We start from the raw sequence: 22,302 nt of genomic DNA on the forward strand, positions 1-22,302 counted from the left end.
CCCTTTAAACACAACAATTACTTCGTTACATAAACTTTTTCCTTCCTAGACAATTTACCAAAGTATAAATAGGTAGTTATAGACTCTGTAAGTGCCTTAGGGTTAATTTGTCTTGGCCATAATTGCCACATAAAAGTACTGTACCCCACAGTGTGTCTGTGTGTCGTATTATCTACTCAAGAAACAAAAAGCAGCAACAGGAACATCGTGCAGCAGCAGATTGTGTGTGGGTGTGCAAGCAGGGCTTTGTTGTGCTCCGCTTTTTTACATAAGAAAACGACATTCCTTTTTGCAGCACTCCTTTGGTTCATTCCTGGGAAATCCTCTTCTAGTCAATGCTGCATGTGCGTCATCGGGAGCAATTTTTACAGCTTTCAACTTCCCACATGATGGCAAGCTTGAAACACAAAGAGAAGGCGGAATGAGAAGCAGAGGTGCTTCCCCTGCCTTCTTTAAGACAGCTTGTAGTCAAACAAACCTTGTCTGTCATTGTAACAGCATTTATTTTTACCGTCAAATTTTGAATGTAGTGGCTTGAAGTTTGTTGTGTGGCACTTTTTCAAGTATCTCAAGGTAAAGTTAATTGAAGACTGAATTTTGAATTTTTACCTGCGTTTTTTCTTACTTGTTTTAGCCTCTGCCATTGTCACATATACTGCTGCATCAGCATATGTAATGAGAATCTTAGTTGCAATGGAATGTGTCTTTCCAAAGATCAATCTCCTGAAAGCTAATCATGTCAGTAGTGGTTTTGCCTCATTAAACGTAGATCAATGTGGCTGTCAGCAAAACAACAGAAGCAGTATCTTTTCTCACTTGTCTTCAATCGGCTTTAAGATTAGGCCTTGGACAGGAATTCCACCACCATGCCTGCAGGTATCTACACATATTACAGTTTTAATGTTGAAGGTAAAGTGGATTCATTTGCATAATTAGAGGAAGAAGAGGCAGAGCATAGTAATGAGGCAGGGAAATGGGAGTAAGTGTGCAGCGCAGCATATGACAGCAGCCATGTTTAGACCTCACTACAGTGAGTCTCTCACGGGAGGCTTACTAATGACTTATGACTAATGATTTTTCTGGATATGAGTCAAAACAGTCGCCACCGCCTCCTCCCACTCCCCCACTCTGAATCGGTCCTCCTCAAACAAGCACCTCCGCCGCCTGTTGATGTTGTTGTTCCAGTGCATAGCGAGGAATTGACACAGCAGGCTATTGTACAGTGGCCTTGTTTGGTTTTCCATTCTTGGAGATTATGTCAGAGGAGAGAAAGGTGGATACTTTACAGGGCAGCGCGTCCCCTGCACTATTGAGTGCCATACCGTCCCAGTGAGCAAATATTTGATGGCGATAGAGGCTTTGTATTCCATCAAAACCATTCTCAGGGAACGCACTTCTCATGTGAAGCATTTTGGTTTGTTGTTATGCTTCTCTTTGTTTCCAGACTGCAGCCTGTACAATATGTTTGTTGGGTTAACTTTTTGTGAGCCTAGTTTATCCAGGAATAATCAATTACAAAATTATTTAAATATTTTTTAATTTTATATATAGTAAATCGTTTTCTTTATTTTAATTTAGCCTTTTAATTAGCAAAAACATTCACACGCTCCCTGTGGACTGCTTGTCAGGCCAGTTGCAGCGTTGTAATATTTATCACACCAAATGAGCCACCGTACACCCCAGGAATATCCGCCGTCTACTCCTACACCGGTGAGCAAGATAACACCCAATTAAATATAATGATACATTCAAGAAATTGCCATTCAAGAAAAAAAAAGTAATCCAAATTTAATTAGATGTGATGTGTGCAGAGTTGTACTTACAGATATGACTCGGAACCGCATTACGTCAAAGAGTTTGATGTTCAGAAGTGCTTTACAAAATGAGAGGAAAAAAAAGAATCAAAGAGCTTGAAGCCCCCTGTGGAGAGATGTATCTCCCAGTAGGGTTAGAGAAGATAACCACATTAACATAATAAAGAATAGGTTATCCCAGGGTAGGCCCTCATTAGCCTGATACGACTGAGTTGAGTATGTATAGCTTTCATAAACTGGGCATGTTAAAGTAATAGTTATTTGACTTATATTTGTCTGAATTTAAAGGCAGAATTATTAAGTAAGACAATCTATAGACTCATATAAAAATAGTCCCTCTCAGTCATCACTTATGACCCACTAGAAGTGTGTGGCGGTGTCTGTATCTGCAGAGACCCTGCCCTTTTTTTTGCCCGTTTTCAGGACGTCTCTGGGCGTCAACCTTTGGTCCAGATTGTGAGGGAGCTATGAGGTGCGCTTCTGGGGTCATTGAACCAAGGAGGAGGAGCCTGAATGTTATGTTTACAAATCACGACCAACAAATCCCTTACATTCTGCCTTGAATTTAAAGACCCCTGAAAACCTTGGCTAGCTTAGCTTAGCATGAAACAGGGGGGAATAGCTAAACTGGCTTTGTCCAAAAGTAACAAAATCCACACACCAGCACATACAACGAAATGTAAAAAAAAAAGTGCGGTTTTACAGAGGGCTATGGGCGGGATTAGTGCCCAATTATTCAACGCACTTCCGCCTTCTTCTCGTGAAACCACAAACTGTTTACACTAAAGCAGATATAATCAGTGTGTGTTAAAATAAAGGTAGGCAGATTATGTTACCTTCAGACAGAGCCAAGCTATCAGTTTTCTCAGTGAATTATTGTATTTCCCAAAACGTTGAACTGTTCCTCTAAAGATTATCCGAAGTAAATGAGAATGTGGATATTTGACTTAATTTCGCTTAACAATGAACAGCGACGACTATCTCCCCAAACTCCAAACCAACAAATCAATTATCTAAGTCATTGCTTTATCAGCAGACCCTTTTTACAGCCGCTCTATTGACAATACATGGTTGAGTGACTTTATGGACTGTGACAGTTGCCAGGGTCAATAAAAGCACAACTTTGTTATTACAGTTTTGTTTGTGGTCGTACACCCAGTCAGCTTGATTTTAAATCAAAGTAAATAGTCTTATTTTGAGAAACTCACCTCAGATTCAGTGTGCTTTTCTTTACATAGGTAATAGATAAGGTAATCAGAGGGTGAGGTACATCCGCTTGTTTCCACATAATAATAAATTATGAGTGAAAAATTCTGTCTTTAAGCACTGAGGATACAGTCTGTCTTGTTATGCGGTCACTGACCATGAGAATAGCTGCTCTGGTTGTGTTCAAATCAGCATACTGGATTATCAGATCAGATTTATTGCAGCAGCTGTTTTTTCCTGCTTCATCACCCAGGCTATCGACGGCTGCCGGGGGAAGATAGCCCTAATTATTTTCCATCCATATGTGATTAACAGAGATTTGCCTTTAAATGCTCAGTACGCAGGCCTGTTCATCTCCTGCTCAAGCCGGCGCAGACACAGACCAGTAGCTTCAGTCTCGCTCCATGAGCTCATTGCTGACTGTGCTTCAAGCTTTCATGGGAATATGGGAGTATGAAATTACATAAAGTCTTACTAACAGTTTTTTAGTTCTAACTTTTCCTCAGCAACATTGCATTTGTTATAATATGCTTTTATAAGATTCAGCAGTATGTATTGTAGGGAAAGTCAAAGAAGCCGGGATTCACCATTGTATCTATTTATCATGTAAGCTACCTCTGCAGTAAAGAGAACTACTAGTTGGCCTAAGTCTTCTCTTATGTATTGTAGTTATGTAATTGTTGCCCCTCGAGCAGGTGAGCGCATCTATGAGCCATGTTGTTGATTAGCCTCTGAGTTTTCTGACATCAGTCCCAGAATGAAGGCAGCAATCAAGGTTTTTTTTTTTTTTACCTAATTGAGGCCAAGTGGCAATAAATTACATTTGGAAAATAGAAAAATTAGATCATTACAGTTTTAATGCTGTTTGGTTACAGGTGGATGTGTGGGAAGGGAAGCGGATAAGAAGGCTTGCCAAAACCCATAGCTCATATTTTGCTGATGTGTAATGATGTTTACTGGGGAGATATGCAGAGAGGGAATACGAATTCAAAAAGCAATAGCACTCTTGGAACAATAAATCCTCAAAATTAAAGCTGCACAAGGCAAGGATTTTATGTAAAAATATGCACAGCCCTACTGGCTTCAGTTTCTATAAGTGTAGGTGCATAGAGGAAGGCCTTTCTTTTCTACTATTTGGGATGCCATGTTTTTTGTTTTTTTTTCAGCCAAGCTATATGGACAGTTGGTCTGTTAATTGGTCCAGACTGAAAAATCCTTGCAAGGTTAGATGAGTTAAGCTCTGAATTCCCTTGTCTATGCTACATGAAATGAATGAAATAAGTCTTTTGACATTAACACAATTTTAATTATTCAGTTTCTCCAGTACACTCCATATAACACTAGTATCAGAATGATCAGATATTTAACTCTTTGAATTGTGTTGTAGGAGTGGGCTCTTTCATGGAATCTTTTTTTTTTTTTTCAGATGAAATGACTATTTTTAGTCCATGACATAATGCTCTTGTACTGAGAACAGGCTACATGTATTGTAGGTACTCAAAAGGCCTTGGAGTTGTCCATTTTCACACATAAGTACATAGATTTGAGTTCAGAGGAATGATCTACAATGCAACTGTAACCATAAACCTGCTATACAACCATATAGAAATGAATGTTCTTGAGTAACACAATTATTATCCCAAACATAGATTTAACGCTCTCTTTGAGATGTAATGTAAATTAGTACTGTGTTTTAAATCTAATTCATTCGCTGTTTGATATAATTGATCTTCTCAGGAAACAGCAGAGTGTTAAAGGAATGTGGTCTCCTTTACATCCAATACTCTTAATAGTGGTAATAGTAGAAGTGTTAAAACCACAAGCTAATGTCAGTTCACCACCTGTTAAGCCTATTATAGATGTGTGAATGAGCACTGATTTCATCAGCATGATACAGCAGCAGTACTGTGTAATGTGTCCAGTGGAGTAATGATGTAAGATTATCTATAATGTTATATCAGAGGTTGTTGGGATGGGTTTTTATTTGGTGTTCCTGACATTTAAACTGCTTCACAATTAGTTTAAAAAAAGTGTGACTGGGCTTCTGAAGCTATTTACTAGCTAAAGCAGGAAATGCACGCTCAGGTATAACAGGTTGAAGATCACTTTCAGCAAAACAGCGGAAAACTATTTTATCAACACTCCTGCAATAAATATAAATCAAAGTGGAAATATTATAGAAGCACTGGCACTGAAAACACAATCCACTCCTACAGAGTCAATGGGTGACCTCAGTTCATTCATAGGTTGCTGCTCAAAGGCTGGTACATCAGGTACAAGTACACACATAAATAAAAAGACATCATCACTTACCAGGAAAATATTTTTGTTAACTTGCCTTTTTTTTTTTTCCAAATATAAACATAAACACACTTTGTTCTTAAGGGACCAGTGTGTTGGATTTAGTGGCATCTAGCGGTGAAGCATCAGAACTGCAACTAACTGAACACCACTAGCATCTGTATTTGACCACCTGGGATGCGGAATTTATGTCCAGTGTTTGGTTCGTCAAGTTCTGGGCTTCTGTCAAAACATGGTGCTTTCTCAGTGGACTCCACTGAAGACCATCTGTAGATAACAGTTCATTCTAAGGTAACAAAAAAAAAAACATTCTTATTTTCAGGTGAATATGCACTAATGAAAACATACCTATGAATATTATATTCCATTGCTGCCAATAGATAGATCAATTTGAGTTGAATGAATGCAGAAACCCATCTAATTTAATTCAGTTTTAATTCAGTTTTATTTTCATAGCACCAAATCATAGCAGAAGTCATCTCAGGACCCTTTTTCAAATAGAGCAGGTCAGGACCGTGCCCCTTCACAGGAATCCAACAATTCCCACCATGAGCAAGCACTTGGCAACAGTGGCCAGGAAAAACTTCCTTTTAGGAAGCAGAAACCTCGAGTAGACCCCGACTCTAGGTGGGCGGCCGGCTGGGGTTAGAGAGAGAGAGGATGGAGAGAGGGGGATAAGAGGAAATCACATATAGATTTTGCAGTATAATAAAACACTTTCACTGCAGTGGTTATAATAGAGATACAGAACAGTCACTCTTCAGCTTTGATATGAATTATTAAAATGTAGGTATAGTTTGGAAAAAGAATCAGATCGAAGAATTATGTGACTGCGCAGCAGGAAGCCCCAAGCCAAGACTGCCATCTCAGTATGGGGCCATTAAAGTGTAATGGCACCCAGCCACCACACCAGTTCTCCCCCACACTATTGATTTGTTCTATTTTGGGAAGTTGCTGCAAAGATACTAGACCTACAGTGTTATTTTTTCCTGATCAGCTGCACTCACAGTTCAGTGGAAACAGAATGCTTCAGGTAATGTTCAGGTGGTTTGTCAAAGTGTGAACTATGTGCCTGCAACATGGTACATTGTATCATCCTCTTCTTCTCTCCAAACCTTTCCTGCCTTTCTTCACTCTCAGCTCGAGGCACGAGTTAGTCTACATGGATAAAATCTAAATTATAGACAGAAATATAGACTTATTGGCCACGTTATTACACATCAGCTCATTAAACAGCAAGTTATTTGGCTGCATATATAAAGCATGTAGACATGGTTAAGGGGTTCATTTTGTATTTGGATAAACAATTTGTAAGATGCATTATCTAAATATGGCGTGTTTATTGGTGCTTGCAGTTGCAACAGCTTTTCTACAATGTTTGTTTACTTACTGTGTAAAAAGCAAGAAACATGCAGGATCTGTTTTAAAAGAACTTGTTAATGAAAGCTGCCTCAGTTTAAGTATGCACCATGTCTTAAGGGATGTCTAGGAATCGTTAAAAATGTTTGTTGGCTCTATGGCTGTCGCTCAGTTTGTCAGTTGGTCAGTCTACCAGGCTGAATCATCACAACACTTGCCAGGACATTTGGTACAGACATTTATGTCCCCCCAGTATGAGTAGAAATAAATAAATTTTGCCCAATGCCTTAGTTTAGGGCTACAACTAATGATTATTTTTGAATAATTGATTAGTTCTTTGGTCCATAAAGTGTCAGAAAATGGTAAAAGTAAAATGTTTATCACTGTTTCCCAAAACCCAAGGTGATGTCCTTCATTGTCCACAACTCAAAGACATTCAGTCTACTGTCAAAGAGGACTAAAGAAACCAGAAAATATTCACATTAACTGAAATCAGAGAATTTTTTTCTTTTTTTTAAATTACTCACAATGTTAATCGACTATCAAAATAGTTGGTTGTTTAACAATAATTTTATTTTTAATAACTAATTAATGAATCAACTAACCATTACAGCTGTACACCTGCAAACTATTTCGACCTCAGCTCTACTTTCTGTTTAGTGCTAATTAGCTAACTTAAGCATGTTAACATGCCAAACGAAGATGGTAAACGTGTTATACCTGCTGAACATCAGCATGTTAACATTGTCATTGGACCATGATAGCATTTAGCTGAAGACACCGCTCCATGTACTGCCTCACAGAGCTGATACTGAAGCAAACCAGGCATCTAATTGGTACGAACATAGAGAAGAAATCTGTTGCTGTTGGCAGCGTACAACTCATCTTGGAGACACCTCTCAATATTTGTAGACCTCCTCGACAGTGATCATTAAAATTAGGTTGAACATTCAAAATAAGAGACGGTAAGCACCATCCTTCACCCAGATTTTCATTGTGTCAGCCTGTATTTATACTGATTCATTATTTCCCTATTCTCAATAATACAAGAGTCTCTTCAGATCTATTGTGATTCCCTTTTAGAGCACCACAGAGTGCACTCGTGTTCCCACTTGTCGCAGTCTGGCATGTAACAATAAGTTGCACTGTTGAATGTGTCAATAAGTGTGTTTAAGCATCTTTATCCTTATATATCCTCACAGTATACCGCTAGCTTTAAAAAGCCTTGTTGAGTGTGGCTGGAAGTGAAGGATAAGGATGTTAAACAATGATAACCTTGGGCACTACCATTCAAACAGTGAGCCAGGAGAGTACACTCCAGTTCTTGAAGAGGAAAATAGAGAGATCGAATGAAGGGTGGGGGAAAAAAATGGAGAACTATTATTTGAGTAAACATAAGTCACGTAGCCACCAGTAGGGAATGAAAGCGATGTTGAATGTTTTGGATGAGTAATGCTCCTGTGGTCATGATGTTTACAGAGCAGCAATGAGTGTACGCAGGCTGGAAGCAGCTCAGCTCAGTTAGGTGTCCTATGTGGAGACGAGCCAATATTAGTCCACTGAGCTTACAAACTGTTGCTGCAACATAACCCCCAATCTTTCTGCCACAGGCTGCTGCTCACCGCTGATTGAAATTATAGCACCCGAGCAGTTCTGGGGTGAAGCTTCTTAAATATGTCCTGCTTACAGTGAAATAATTAAACACAGTCAGGGTTGGGTTTGAAAGACAGGCACAGATGGACAGCGATTACTCAGACCTTTTAGAAAGATGCTGCAATGGGAGAAGTTTAATTTGCAAATTTATGGTTGGTTTATATCGCTTTCACCAGTTTACTATCTATTAGACTGCATATGTTGCTACAGAGCAGTCCAAAATTAGTAAAAATCTACAGTTAGAGATGTATAGGGCTCCTGGCCCAAACTGATAAATGTGGAAATGTTTCATGTCCACCTCAAGTGAGCGACAGAATATTCAAATATGTGCCTGGCTTCTTCTGGTCAGAGCAGATGGAATCTTAAAACGTTCGAAGAAAAAGACAACAGAAATCAAGTGAGTGGTTGTTATGGGGATAATTATAAAAGGGGCAGATGGCTTTGGGGGATAACAGAGGCTGGCAGGTTATTTTTAGACTTACTGCAGCACACCTCAACCTTTAAAGCACACCCTCCAGCTCCATCGGAGCATTCATCAATGACCCTGCCTGGCTATCGGCCGCTGGCCGGGGATGAGCTGTTAAACCCTGATGACCTGGTCATCTGGGCCGGAGCACAACTCTTTGTTAATGTTCATCCTGGAGGAAATGACACTGCCACTGGAGTACAGTTAACCTGGAGTTCTACTTTGATCATGCCTTTTTCTTCTATCAATGGAAAGTTTTATTTTCAAATGTGTGTTTTTATTTTAGATGCAAGTCCTCTCTTTTTTTAACCAGCTGTTGATGTTGATTATGCTACCTTATGTTGATTGTTGTCTATGAAATCCTGCACAGTATTTATCAGAGCACATTGAACTTTGCAAACAAATAAAAACCACTCCCACATTTTTGTGCTGGCCACACATTGATTGAGTCATTGGTATATTTAATTATAAAGCCATTGCAGGCAAAGTACCATCATATCTCTTCAGAGTTCCTGTAATTATCAGCTCACATGACATATATCTGCTGTCTGTCCATAATGTACAGATGTTTCTGCTCCGGCCACTTGATCACAAAAACACTCGAGAATCCATCTTGCCTGCCTTCAAGCTATGCACTTATGTCTGTTGGAGTGGTACTGGACTGGTTAGAGTCCTTTGAGGAACTACTGCAGCTGTGGCATGAGCTATGGATGTGGTTTAATGCTAGGTTTTGTGTGACAACGAGAAGTGAGTGCACAAAAACAACAGAGGTTAGCGTGGATGCTGCTAGCATCAGTTATATCAGAACTGGAGAATATTTAGTCATTGAAAGAGCAAAGAACGGCACTGAAGGCTTTTTTTGATGGAAATGTTTTTACTCCTCTCCCGACTGACTTCGGTAAGAGCTGGACTACGTTATATGGTCTAGGGATCTGATTGGTTGAACTTTATCACGTGATAGATGGTGATGGGTCATCCAATCGCCTGCCATGTATTTTTTGTGCCTGCCCTTTTCCAAAGAGTTTCCAACGAGGACCTCCCAGATGGTTCTGTGTAACCAACCATGTGGCGAAGTCAGGTTACTTTGTGTAATCATCAAAAGGAAGTGAAATTGGTTAATGCGATGTCTGTGGACTATTGTCAATCATGGTAAATAACTAACATGCAAAAGAGCATTTCAACCTCAATTGGACTTCCCTGAAATAAATAAAGGATCCATAAAAAGAAGATTTACTGCAGATTCATTATCTGCCTTCCTAAATATTTTATCTTTGGCAGCAACAAGGCATCCATTGAGTCCATTGTTCTAACATTGAAGCCTTACTGTAGGTGCATAATACAAGCAGTGTGCTTTTTCATTTGCACACAGTAGCATTGAATAATGTGTTTCTCCTCCATTTATTTGTTTGCAGTGTCAGAATTTCCCTTTCTTCTCAATATGTAGCTGTGTATAGATTTAGTCTCTTTCTTACTTTCTCTGACTTTATCTTTTTCTCACATACATCATTTTCTTTTTCTATTTCTTCATCTCTTCTCTTTATACTATATATCTTCCCATTGTAATAAGGTGATAGGGTTATAATTGTATATACATACATATAATATATATGATGAAATATTATATAACCATTTCATTCACCTTATAATGTGCCAGAGTAAGTTATGCAACAGCATTTATTGGCACACTTCCATGTGTACAAGAACACTATCCCTTTCCAAGAACTTAGTAAAAAAAAACCTTGATTTCTCTTCTTTAACCTGTTGCTTTGTCTGCACAACACACACACACACACACAGTATACAGACACTGAGGAGGACTGCTCTAAATGATAGCACATTGCTGATGTGATCAGTTTTGCAGCAGCAGAGTAACATCCTCTTTGTTTAATGAGCATTTCCTGCATACACATCAGAAATGTCATTTTACATGAGGTGTGATGAACATGACATCTATATTTGTCTGGATGTGATTCGTCCGCTCTCCCCGCGTGCTGCACAATGTTGTGAGTGAATCTTAATGAGCTGAATCGACACCCGGTGTGTAGCACGGCATAATCCTGTAAACACCGGCAAACCTCCAAGTGTCGGCCGTCATCTTTATCTTCATGGGTGACAGCGATATGACGAGAGGCGGAGAGGCTTGTTTAATCTCTGAGTCGTAGTTTGATCTGTGGCGTTCATACTCATACAGGAGGGAGGTGTCGTCTCTCTCTCTCTCTCTCTCTCTCTCTCTCCCCCGTTTCTCTCCTGGTTGCTGTGGCGACGCCTGCCGCAGCGCTTTGCCTCTGCAGACTCCAGCAGCAGCATCTGGACTCACGTGAAAACCAAACCCAGGTCCACATGTTACGTAACACGCTGGGAGCGCTGTACACCTACGTAGCACGGGCAGGACATTAATGCACGGATCAGTTCCTTACAGTTTATTAATGAGCCTGTAACAACACAACAGATCAATGCGCTGAATCTGTGCAGACTGGAGTCCCAAAGTCACTTCTTCACAAACACTCACAGGTGAACCTGTTGCTCGTGCAGCACCTGTTGGAGCAATATTTTGTCGCAGTGATATTTCTCCCTCCATCCTCATCCTCCCTCCTGATGACACTTACCTGCTCTGTGTTTTGTGGCCTGTTTTTTTTTTTTTTTTTTTGACTACAATTCTTCTAAAAGACCAAATCCTCTTAGCTAACGTACTTCTCCATTCTCTGTCCTCTCTCTCTCTCTTTCCTTTTCCTCCTCCCTCTGTCTAATATCAGCAGGCAGGAAGGAGAAACTCCTTCATTATAGCACTCTGTGTGTACCAGCAGAATGTTTTTTATTTTTTAATTGTAATTTGTGTAAATAACAGTGTCATTACAAGCTGAAACAAATGAAAATGTACTCAGCTGTAGTTACTTAAAGGCTGTCTGTCTGTCTGTCTATTCATCAAAGACAAACAGAGTGAGAGTGAAAGAGTCTCTTTCTACATCAACAATCAAATTCACTGCTTCACATCAAGTAGCTAACAAGTAGCTAACAGATAGCTAACAGGTAACTTAGCTAACAAGTAGCTAACAGGTAGCTAACAAGTAGCTAACAGGTAGCTAACAAGTAGCTAACAGGTAGCTAACAAGTAGCTAACAGGTAGCTAACAAGTAGCTAACAGGTAGCTAACAGTTGTCAAGCACAAATGACAGACAGCGGTGAACATTATTGTCAGAGACTCTCAGTTGAACTTTAAGCTCGTCCTACTCAACTGTATCATTGGTTTAAGCTAACGTTAGCTTAGCAGCTAGAGCGCAGTGCTGTCAACGGTATCATTACATCATATCAAAACATTGTCAGACGTGAGAGCAGTTGTCGTGTCATGATTAGATTTAAATATTTTTGAATAATGTCAAGCATCGCACTAATGTAATAATTTAATAAATGTGAGCTAAACTGGTCTTTTTCTTATATAGACAACTAGCTAAGTTTACTGTAAAGCTGGCTTTCCTCGGGTGGAGAGCAGAGAGGGACAGAAGATATTTAACTCTTCCCCAGTTCCAGCGTTATAACACAGAACATACCACGATCTCACCAGCAAAACGAATGCAAAGCGAAATGTCAGCAGTCGGATGGGGCAACTGCCAGCTTTATGAATACGCATAAAGGCTACGAACTTAACTTGTTAAATCCAATGCTAAAGTTAGTTTAGCTGTTTATGTACAAAATGTTAACAATGCTAGGCATACACAGTGACGGGGATATGCTTTTTTTTTATCACATGCATAGCTTTATAAACAGAAAACATTCTAACTTGTAATTCTTTGTAAAAGAAGAATGTATTTTAGCTGGCCGCGCTGCACTTTGCCTCTGCAAGCGGCGTGCTCTGTGCCCTACCTCGCACTGAGCAAAGAGCAAGGCAGCCGAAAACCTGGATGGACCAGAACTATTTTATCTTTTAGTCTGTCAGATATCTAGTGCGATACTTTGTAGACTGCACACACATTTAAAATCACAACTTTGGTCAGAGGAATCACAGTTGGAGCCTGAGGGACGTAACCTGTGCTTATATAGCCTCTGAGGACAAAACATTCCTCAACATACCTACTCACCAGAAGCTCTGTGGAGGTAAACTAGAGGACCTCGGTGCTGTACACTCCAGAACTCAGCTTTGCACAACAGGAAACACACAGCGGATGCTTTTAAAAAGCAGCGTTTTGTCCTGACCTTTCGAGTCTGGAAACTATCTGGGAAGATGTAAAGCTGTTAACTGAGAGCCCGGAGAGAGCCGCAACCCATCAGAAACCTCAACCTCTCCATTTTTAGTTGGTGTACTTACTATAAAGGCAATAAAACCCTTAAAAAAAAATCTATATCAAAACTGTCACAACTGTAATATTGGCTTGCACCATCAATGCTAATTTACCACAGTTGAAATCAAATATATATTTTCATAATAATAAGTATTATTATGTCCAATTACATGTATTTTTGAACACAGTTGCAGTTTCCTCACTGGAGTGGGCCACAGTTTCTTCCCACTGCTTGTTTTTCTGCGTACATGCTGGTTATCCAAATCAGTTGATTGCCTCGGTGCTGATACACAATCCAGGATAGCAGAGTAGAGAAACTCTGTAGCAAATGTTCAGGCTGTGGGTGTGTGTGACTGAGGCTTGTGTGTGTGTGGGAGTTCATCAGCTCATTACAGACTAACCATTCTCTTTTGTTCGCTTTTAATGTGAAAGAATTTATTTCCAGTTTTAGAGCCAATGTAGGCTACCTATAATTTGCACATCTCCTAGCAACAAGACTTTGAACAAACTAAATATAACTACTTGCTAAGGTGTCACTATATGCTCAGCGCTACTGGCTATGGAAGGATTGTGTTATATGTGTGTGCATGTATTTTTGTGTTGGTGTCTGTGCATGGGTTTCTAAATGCGACATCACCAGGGGTTTTCTTCTATATGCACTTCACAGCTGCAAGAGGTCACTGAAATGATGTTTGATCTAAAACCAAAATGGCAAAACTAGATTTTCACATCATATCATCACCTACAGGTTTAGGAACCCTGGTTATTGATGTTGCCACGTGACTAACCCAACTTACTTTATTGCCCTTTCATACAATGTGAAGAATAGATTTGCAAGTAGAAGGCCTATCTACAGACAATGACAATGAATTACAGAGCTGCAGCTTCTGTTAAGTGATCTCATGTACTGGATAAGGCAAAGTGGCTTGTGCCAGACCTGACTAATCCCAATGTTATCCAAACACAATATTTATACATGTGGCTTTATATTACAAGTTTACTGCAATATTAGGTCTTATTTACACACTGTGTTAATATGCAGTATGTGTAAATATCTTGTCTGGACGAGTGTCTGATTCACTCCTGAAAAGATGGTCTAAAACTGGGCTGCAGTAGAACGATGCAGATATTTTTGAAATAAAGAAAAAGGGCTGTGGTATTCCCTTCCTGCGAGTTGGGCAGTGATTGGTTTGGGCTTTTTTCCATTTTAAAGCAGCAACTTTCTTGTATTACAGATGCAGTACACTAAAATGTGTTTGTGAAAACATCTGACGCAATAAATAGGCAATGCACTGACAGAATCTAGATTCATATTGGATCAGCACTGCCTAGTAATGATACAAAGCTGGTTAAAAAGTTTCCCTTTAATGCAGGTCTAAATGCACGCAGAATGCATTGTAATAGGAGTGTAGCATCAGCCAAACCATGCCTGGAGGTGGTCTGGCTTACCTTGTGATTTGATCTTAGCCAGGTGTTAATACAATCAGTTTTTTCACATTTTTAAAGAAATAAAAAGAAAGAAATTGGCCTAAAAAGTTCCAGCCATCTCAAGTTAGTCCAGCAAAAAAAGCTACAGATGACCTTCAGGCCTCTGTAAAGGAAAATCAAGTAGAGCCCATACAGCAGCATATTCTATTAGTTTGTACTTTTGTCCAAAAGTAGCTGAATCTTCTAAAGGACCTCATCTCTGAGTGATTTGGTCTCTCTCCCTTTTGAATTCTTTGCTGCCTCGGGTAGACTGTGTCAAAGCCAACAGTTTATCTAAAATCAGCCAGTAAAAAAAGTAGGAAAGATTATCCACTTCTGGCATTCAATTCATGAGATCAATGCACAAAACTACAGAAATATTGAAAAATGTAAGACTGATAATCCACCTAAAACTGAGAAGATATAACACCTCAGCTTGTAATGGATGTAGATGTTGTATTTGCCAAAATGACAAATGACAAATGGCAGTACTGGCCTCTATGGTAAATGTAAATATAATGTGATATTCCATTCACTTTACAGAGTTTGTAATGAAATGAATAATAATGACTACAGAGACTGATCTTTACGTCTTCACACTGGCAGTATACGGCAGTATTTAATAACTCCTGGGATGCTGTACAACATTCAGTCACAGTATTGTTCTCTTATGGTTCATGTAGAAGATATCAATGGAAATTGTTTGTCTCAATATAATACCTCAGTTAAATAAGTCCTGATCTGACTGTTGTTAATACTCAAAGTTATGGACACATTTCAGTTGAGGTTCAATATGCAACCCTGCATATATATAGTGAATATGACATATCAGGAACTCTGGTCTTTCTTACTTCTGTTCCTGACCTAAAGCTGATGATACCAACAGCAATAATAAGTGCCAATAATTGATTTATTAATTTATATATTAACTTATATGCGTGGCAATATGACAGAATCAGTTTGGTAGTATGATGAATAATGTACAGGATGTAACACGCTGCTAAAACCCTTCAGAAAGCCAAATATTCTTATATATAATAAAATGTCCTTGTATTTAGAAAAGATTCTGCCTATAGGGTAAGCCAATTTTTGCTAGAATTATTAAAACTAGCATAAGGATCTGTCTAGGATCTAGACACTGTAATGTACCATAAAACTATATATAAAAAAAACAAAACATTAAAGCAAGTTGTGCTTTTTACAAGCAATGAAAACTCAATTATTTAAGATAGACTTTCTTAAAAGAAATATTTTGGTCACTTTACTGAATTTAATTTGTACCTAAATCTGAGATTAATAAAAAATTACAATAAGACAGAATTTATTTAAACTGCATAATAATACTAATATAAATAATAATAATAATAATAATAAAATAAGTAAGTTTCTCTTACATGAAGGCACCAGAAGCATTCTTATTGTTAGCGTTTTTTATTAAAACAATAAAAAACTAAACCGCTGCTTCATTTACAACACTGGGAATGGTTTTACTCTTAAAATAAGGAAATTAATCTTGTTCCTCTGCTGGGATATTATGCAGACCATTGCTGTAACTTGTTACTGGTTCTATCTAGTTCAATATTAGCTGTAATATCTTATTAAGACAAAGATATATTTTATTAAAACCAGATTACTTTTCTAATGCAAATCATGCTTGACACAATTTTTTTTTTTTGTTTAATGCAAAAAATGAGATCCATTTCTCAGAAAGAAGGCTTTTTTACTTTCTTGAGATTCCTTTTTCACAGTGAATTTATTGACTAATAAAGAACCTTTTAAAAATCAGCAAACTGATTCCAGATCTGGAAACATTTCTTTCTTATTTTTGTAAGGAAAATCTTGAGAAACAAAGCAACCCCTGTGCTGAGCCCCTCGGTGAGTGCTGCTGGTTGACTGTGTTGAGTGAAGTGTTTTTTTAATACAGACGTGGAGCTGAATGTCACCCTCCTGTAGCTGCAGCCTCCAGGGGCTCTCCCACTGACTGTGACAGCACGGCCTCAGCCACCCACACCCACCGCCGCCTCCCCCCCTCCCACACTCCCTCCTGCTGGATTGTCTGTCTATCTTCCTACCCCTATCCTCGACCCCCACCCCTCGCTTCTGTACGCAACAGATCGGCACACCGGCGGCACTGAACGGAGCTCGCAGCTCTTTCATCAGGCTGTCACGCAGGCTCAGGCGCCCTGACTCACAGTGTTTATCACAGCCACGGGCGTGACACTCGAAAGCGTATGACAACCGGTTTGTGTGCGCCTGCGTGTGTGTGTACGCCGCCGTTGTTCTCGTAGGACTCATTACTCGGGTGATCTCTTCGAGCCCCCTGAATCCCCCATGTTTGGAGTCAGCCATCTCCTCAGCCCGCCAGGAGCGTGCGGGAGCTCAGTTCACTGAGCTCGTTGTTCAAAACAAATCTTCATGTCTCCCTCTGCACCTTAGCCAAATAGGGGCCACATCAGGAGCGAGTGGCCCCACATTAGCAGAATTGAATTGAACTCACTCAGTGTCTCTTGGTTGGCTGTGACAGGAGAGAGGGAGGTGTAGCTGTGTGAGAATAGAGAAATGTACTTCAGAGTGTGTGTGTGTGTGTGTGTGTGTGTGTGTGTGTGTGTGTGTGTGTGTGTGTGTGTGTGTGTGTGTGTGTGTGTGGCACTCTGGGATTGTTCCAACAATCTCATTCGTCCCTTCTTGACAGAAATTAGTCATGCATGAGATTAACAGGAGGGAATTCAGTTTAATACCCAGAGCTCCGGCACTCTCCACTGATGTCAATAAAATGTATTTTAGGACAAACAAAGCCTATTGATCCTCCACCAGCAGCAGTATGATAGGCCATTAATGGTCAGCTCGGGTTTTGATGAATACAAATGAAGTGGAGATTGGATGAGAATCCTGTGAATGAGCGTTTATGAGATTTAAATGTGGGTTTGAAAGGTCTTAATACTTGTTTCAAACAATTTCTGCAGAGTTTCATTTCTGTGCAAAATGTTAGATAGAAGACTCGTCCCCTGTGGTCCTGCTAATCCCCTCCTTTCTTTTCTTTTTTTTCATGTTTCCAGATGTGTTGGTGAATGGAAAGCCATGTGACTGCGATGTCATTGCCGACTGTAAAGTGGGTGACGCTGTGAGCCTGGAGGTAAAACTGACCAATCTGAGCAAGAATTCAGTGGGGCCCCTGGCTCTCACTGTGGTGCCCTATCAGGACTTCCAGAACGGAGTCCAGAACTACGATTTGGAGGACGCCGTCACCTTCATCGGCTCTAACACCTTCTACATCGACACGGTCAGTGCGGGCTGGTGTACTGTCTTCATGTTATGTCACATTATATAACCAGAATGCTTCGGGGTGTCACAGGATTACACTTAAAGATAAACTAGCAATTGTTGTGTCTGCTTGCAGCTCAGAGTAGCAGAGGTCACACAGAATGCACTAATAATGCCGTCCACAGTTATTGTCAAGCTGTCAAGTTCCAGCTAAAGGTTTCAAACACAAGTTATTCAGCATTTAATGTGCAAGGATTCTAAACATCTAGGCTGTGAGAAAATAATAATACTAATAATAATAATAATAATTAACTTAAGTTACATAACCATAGCTGCTTTTTGTTTTGTCAAAGTTGTATTAACATTGTGGGTTAGATTATAACATATACATTAATGTTACTCAATAGAGGCAGACATGCTGGATGACATAACTCCACTCACTGTAAATTGTGACTTGAAATGAAGAGAAACCAGCAGCTCTCCAGCAGACAAGGAAACCATTCTGAATCACTTAGTAAAATAAACTAAAACAACAAGAACACCGATGCAGCCCTTTAAAGCTTGTGGCTGAAATCTTTAACTTAAAAAGAACCTTATCAGAAGGCAGGCTTTGTAACAAATTCTCACTCCTGGATGTTGCACAAGCTGAAGGCGATTAAAAACGACTTGGTTGATGCCAGAACAAAGGTGTTTTAGTCTAAGCAGATGAAATAATTCCCCAAATTCCTGAATGTGCAAAACAACTTAATTTTGGGAAATGTTCTCATCTGAAGGAGGAAACGTTGTAACCCGTTTTTTATACCTTTTCATCAAAGCCACAGTCAGCGTCGAACTTCCTCTCCTGCTGGCTTCACTCTGGCTGACAGTGTGCCAGGTTCATTGTAAAACCACTGAAAGGGGGCTGCTAATGATTCTTACTGCTGGCTGTTTGTCTTTGCCGTCACCAGGTTAAACCCAAAGAAAGCTCCGTCTGCGTGGGTGCCCTGCTCTTCCTCTACACTGGAGATTTCTACCTTAATATCAAGTTCCAGGATGACAGCGCTGGACGGGAGCTTCCTTTAGCTTGGTTCACTCTGCCCAGTGTCCACATCCGAGCCATGGACACTCCGCTACAGGCCGGGGCCTAAGGGCTCTGAATGAAGGATGGTTATTGTTGATCTTCTCTGTAAATACACACATGTAAATATCATTTTGTTAAATGTTCCAGCATGTGTGCCGTGGAGTGCGAGGGGGATTTCAAATCAAAACACTTGAGTGCTTTGTTACAGTCCACCAGTGTGTCGAGGTGTTCGGACAGAACGTAAAGTGAATCTTTAATTTGAGTTAAGAATAGAGCTCATCCCGAGGCTTTATGAATCGACTCTGTAAACATACAGAGACGAGGAGAAAAATGACAGAAACAAGTGGAGTTTGTGGGGAGATCTGATATCTTAGAGCACCAACTCACACAGACATTCTCGTGCACATTGTCAGTGTGAGTGTTGCTATGTAGCTAATGATACGGCTAATATCTGTACATTTGGCTGCTGTTTAAAAATACTGTCCTGTGTGTAGTGCGAGGCAAAATTCTTTTTTCTGAACACATCTTAAAGGCTTGGACCTAAACCAATTAATTTCAGTGGAACTAACCCCTGGAGGTAAAGTAAATTGTGCTTTCATGTCGAGTTTAACGTTGATCAATAGCAACTGACAATGCTGATTTATGAGGAAATGGAGCCAGACAGTCCAAAATGGAGATAGGTATCTTACTAGCTTGCACCATGTTATTTTACGCTGCTCTGCCGGAGTGCAAACTGTTCTGCTGAAGAGATGCATTATGGTTATTATGGTTTGCAAGTGTGAGACAATAATGGATGCTAGGATTGCATTTCCTGGAATTAAAGGTGGGGTAAGCGATTCAAGGTTCGATTCTAATCCCAATACATGTTTTTTTTTTTTTTAATTCAGCAAATATCTGCTCACGTTGGGAAGCTTTCTGTTCTGTGTGTGCACTGATAAAATGGGAAACAACCAAAATGGATTAGACCAACACCGTTACTTAATTTCAGCCATTGCCAAGGTTTGTGTGCCAGGTAACGTTAAATGACTCCAGCTAGTTTCTAGTAGAAATGCTGTGTCATCCTCTCTGCGTGTTAGCTTCACAGCTGACACTTTAGTGACGGTTTGCAAACCTACAACCTAGCTAACGTTATTTTCCTTACTTGTCATTGTTCGCTCTGTATCATAGTATTTGTCATGGTATTGGATTTCTCCAGAACTGCGTACCGCACCTTTAACTCTGTAAGTTAAAGGTCTAGTTTGTGCTGTGCTAGCTGTGATAGTTTGCTAACTGATAGTTAGCAAACTTCTAGCTAGCAAGCTAACTTGGCGAGGTGTTTGATGCTGGCTAACAGCAGCCTGTTACGAGCTAGCTAGAGCAGTCGTAACTAATGCTATGTTACCAAGCTTCCAGCACCAACTATTTAGCGGGAAATAAGCAAACGTCCACCTTCTAATATCATTGTCACTTCTTTTCTTATGTTCAGCAGATTGATTTTTGAATCACGGTGCCGTATTCTCAGTGGATTCTTTTGCTACCTTCTATTTTGATTGAGATATCTGTTGAAAGAAAAGTAGTGTTATGGGAGAGAAGACCTCAAAGCTGCACACCAACACTGGAAACGTGGTTAGCCAGAATCTATAGCCACTTATGTACGCTTCTAATGTATTTATTTCTACTGCTGTATGGACAGTCCCTCCTGCCTCTGTGCCACTACACTGAATTACTGATGAATTTTACCGTCTTAGATTAGCCTATCATTATGTGTGGCCTATTATTGTTGTAAATAAATGTTAAAAGAAGGCAACCTTTGTTTAAGTTGCCATTATTCCAACACTTTGAATTTGTGGTCATCTTTATTTCCTGCCTACTGTGATGACCTTTATTGTCTCAGCATTTTGGGAAACTCAAGTCTGACATTCACAAACACCAAAATCCATAAACGGTGATTACTGAGGAAAACATTAATGACTAAAAATCATTACTTATACAGGGAAAGGTGACTGAACAACATGCTGTTGTCCAGTGAAATCTTGCAGTTCATCACGAACGGTAGGAAAAAGAACTCACTACTTTCTTATGCACTGGGAGTTAACCGGCTTAACCACAGCACTTCTGGTGCACTGAAGGGAGAGGTATTACTTATTATCCATCTGGGAGCCTGAATCTTCCAGTAACACTCTCACTTCCCCTCTGGTGGCCACTGGTCTCAGCAGTAGCTAATATAGGAAGGTGCATGCCCTTCCTTCATCACCTCACTGGGGGACCGAACATGTGAACTGGGTGATGAGAAGATACTGGAGGAAGATTAGCCATTCCAAAGGCTGAAATGTCTTGAGGCGGGTTAGGAGGCCTCAGGTTTCATGGGGCTTTGAAAGGTTTAACTCTGCAGTCTCCTGACCAGATTTTGTGTAATACCTCTTTCAGTGTAATTCTGTAAAATATCAGGAATTTCTGACGTGTGAAACACATTTGATGGCAGTAAAAGAACAAGAAATGACAAGCATCTTTTTTCTGACTCCAGTGATGTCTCCCCATGAAGGTCAGTGACTAACAGCTTTTCCACTCGTAGTAAATGTGGATCATACATCAGTGAATCCACAGAGTTCATCAGTTATGCATGCAACGCAAACAATTCCAAAGTCATGCCCTCCACGGTTATTAATTTGTTTATCTATTTATTTATTTGATAAAGAATAGAGCGTGTGTGTGTGTGTGTGTGTGTGTGTGTGTGTGTGTGTGTGTGTGCTGACTATGAAAGTCAAATTGGTAAACATGAAAAGCAACTCTATGCGGGTAGACTCCTGCACACAACAATAAAACTAGATTTGTCTTAAGTGTGGACCCTGTGCTGCTGTCTGTGTGAACTCGCTTCTCAAATGCAAATTCTGCCTTTTGCATATTGTTTACTGATGCCTGTGACTGCCTTATTCAGTAAAGGTAACTCCATCTTATAGGCCTAAATTACAGTGTGGCTGCAATTAAGAGTGTCCTATCCTCACTAATCGTAACACAGATTCACCTTATTTACGCTAATTCATTTCTGGGGCCTGTCACAGGCGCCTCTCTGTGCAGAGGAAGTAAAGAACTGAAACTTCACAACAAAAAAACTAAAACATCTCCAGCAGCATGTTAGCACCCCGTTCAGGGTTCACCAACATTCAGTGTTTTTTTCTTCCTTGTTATTTCAATAAAACATCACAGAGTGACCTGGTTGATAAAAAATACTAAATATTCTGTAATGCACTTCACTGTTCCCTCCCATGCTTATTTGTATGTTTATGTTTACTCAGTTATTCCTTTAACTCAACTACATTATCTGATGACTCAGTTCTTTGCAGATTACAATTTTACAGTCAGTAAGAGATATCAGCGATGTTGGGGACCAAGCATTGACAGTGTATAATGGACAGAGCTTCCGGGTCTGGGAAATGGAAACCAACACAGATGTGTCTTAAAATA

At 39.9% G+C, this 22,302-nt stretch overlaps 1 protein-coding gene across 5 annotated transcripts in view; it reads left to right on the forward strand.

Annotated features, from left to right (window-relative positions):
* The window catches only part of trappc9 (trafficking protein particle complex subunit 9), a 207,664-nt gene extending 186,981 nt beyond the window's left edge, over window positions 1-20,683 (forward strand). For all 5 annotated transcript variants that reach the window (XM_051389453.1, XM_051389454.1, XM_051389455.1 and 2 more), the window contains 2 exons: window positions 17,597-17,820; window positions 18,749-20,683. In XM_051389453.1, coding sequence (XP_051245413.1) covers window positions 17,597-17,820; window positions 18,749-18,928 — 404 coding nt within the window. In that variant the 3' untranslated portion in view covers window positions 18,929-20,683. The remainder of the gene's footprint in view (window positions 1-17,596; window positions 17,821-18,748) is intronic.
* Window positions 20,684-22,302: the final 1,619 nt, after the last annotated feature.

This window comes from Dicentrarchus labrax, unplaced genomic scaffold, assembly GCF_905237075.1.
Source record: "Dicentrarchus labrax unplaced genomic scaffold, dlabrax2021, whole genome shotgun sequence".
Classification (NCBI taxonomy): Eukaryota; Metazoa; Chordata; class Actinopteri; family Moronidae; genus Dicentrarchus; species Dicentrarchus labrax.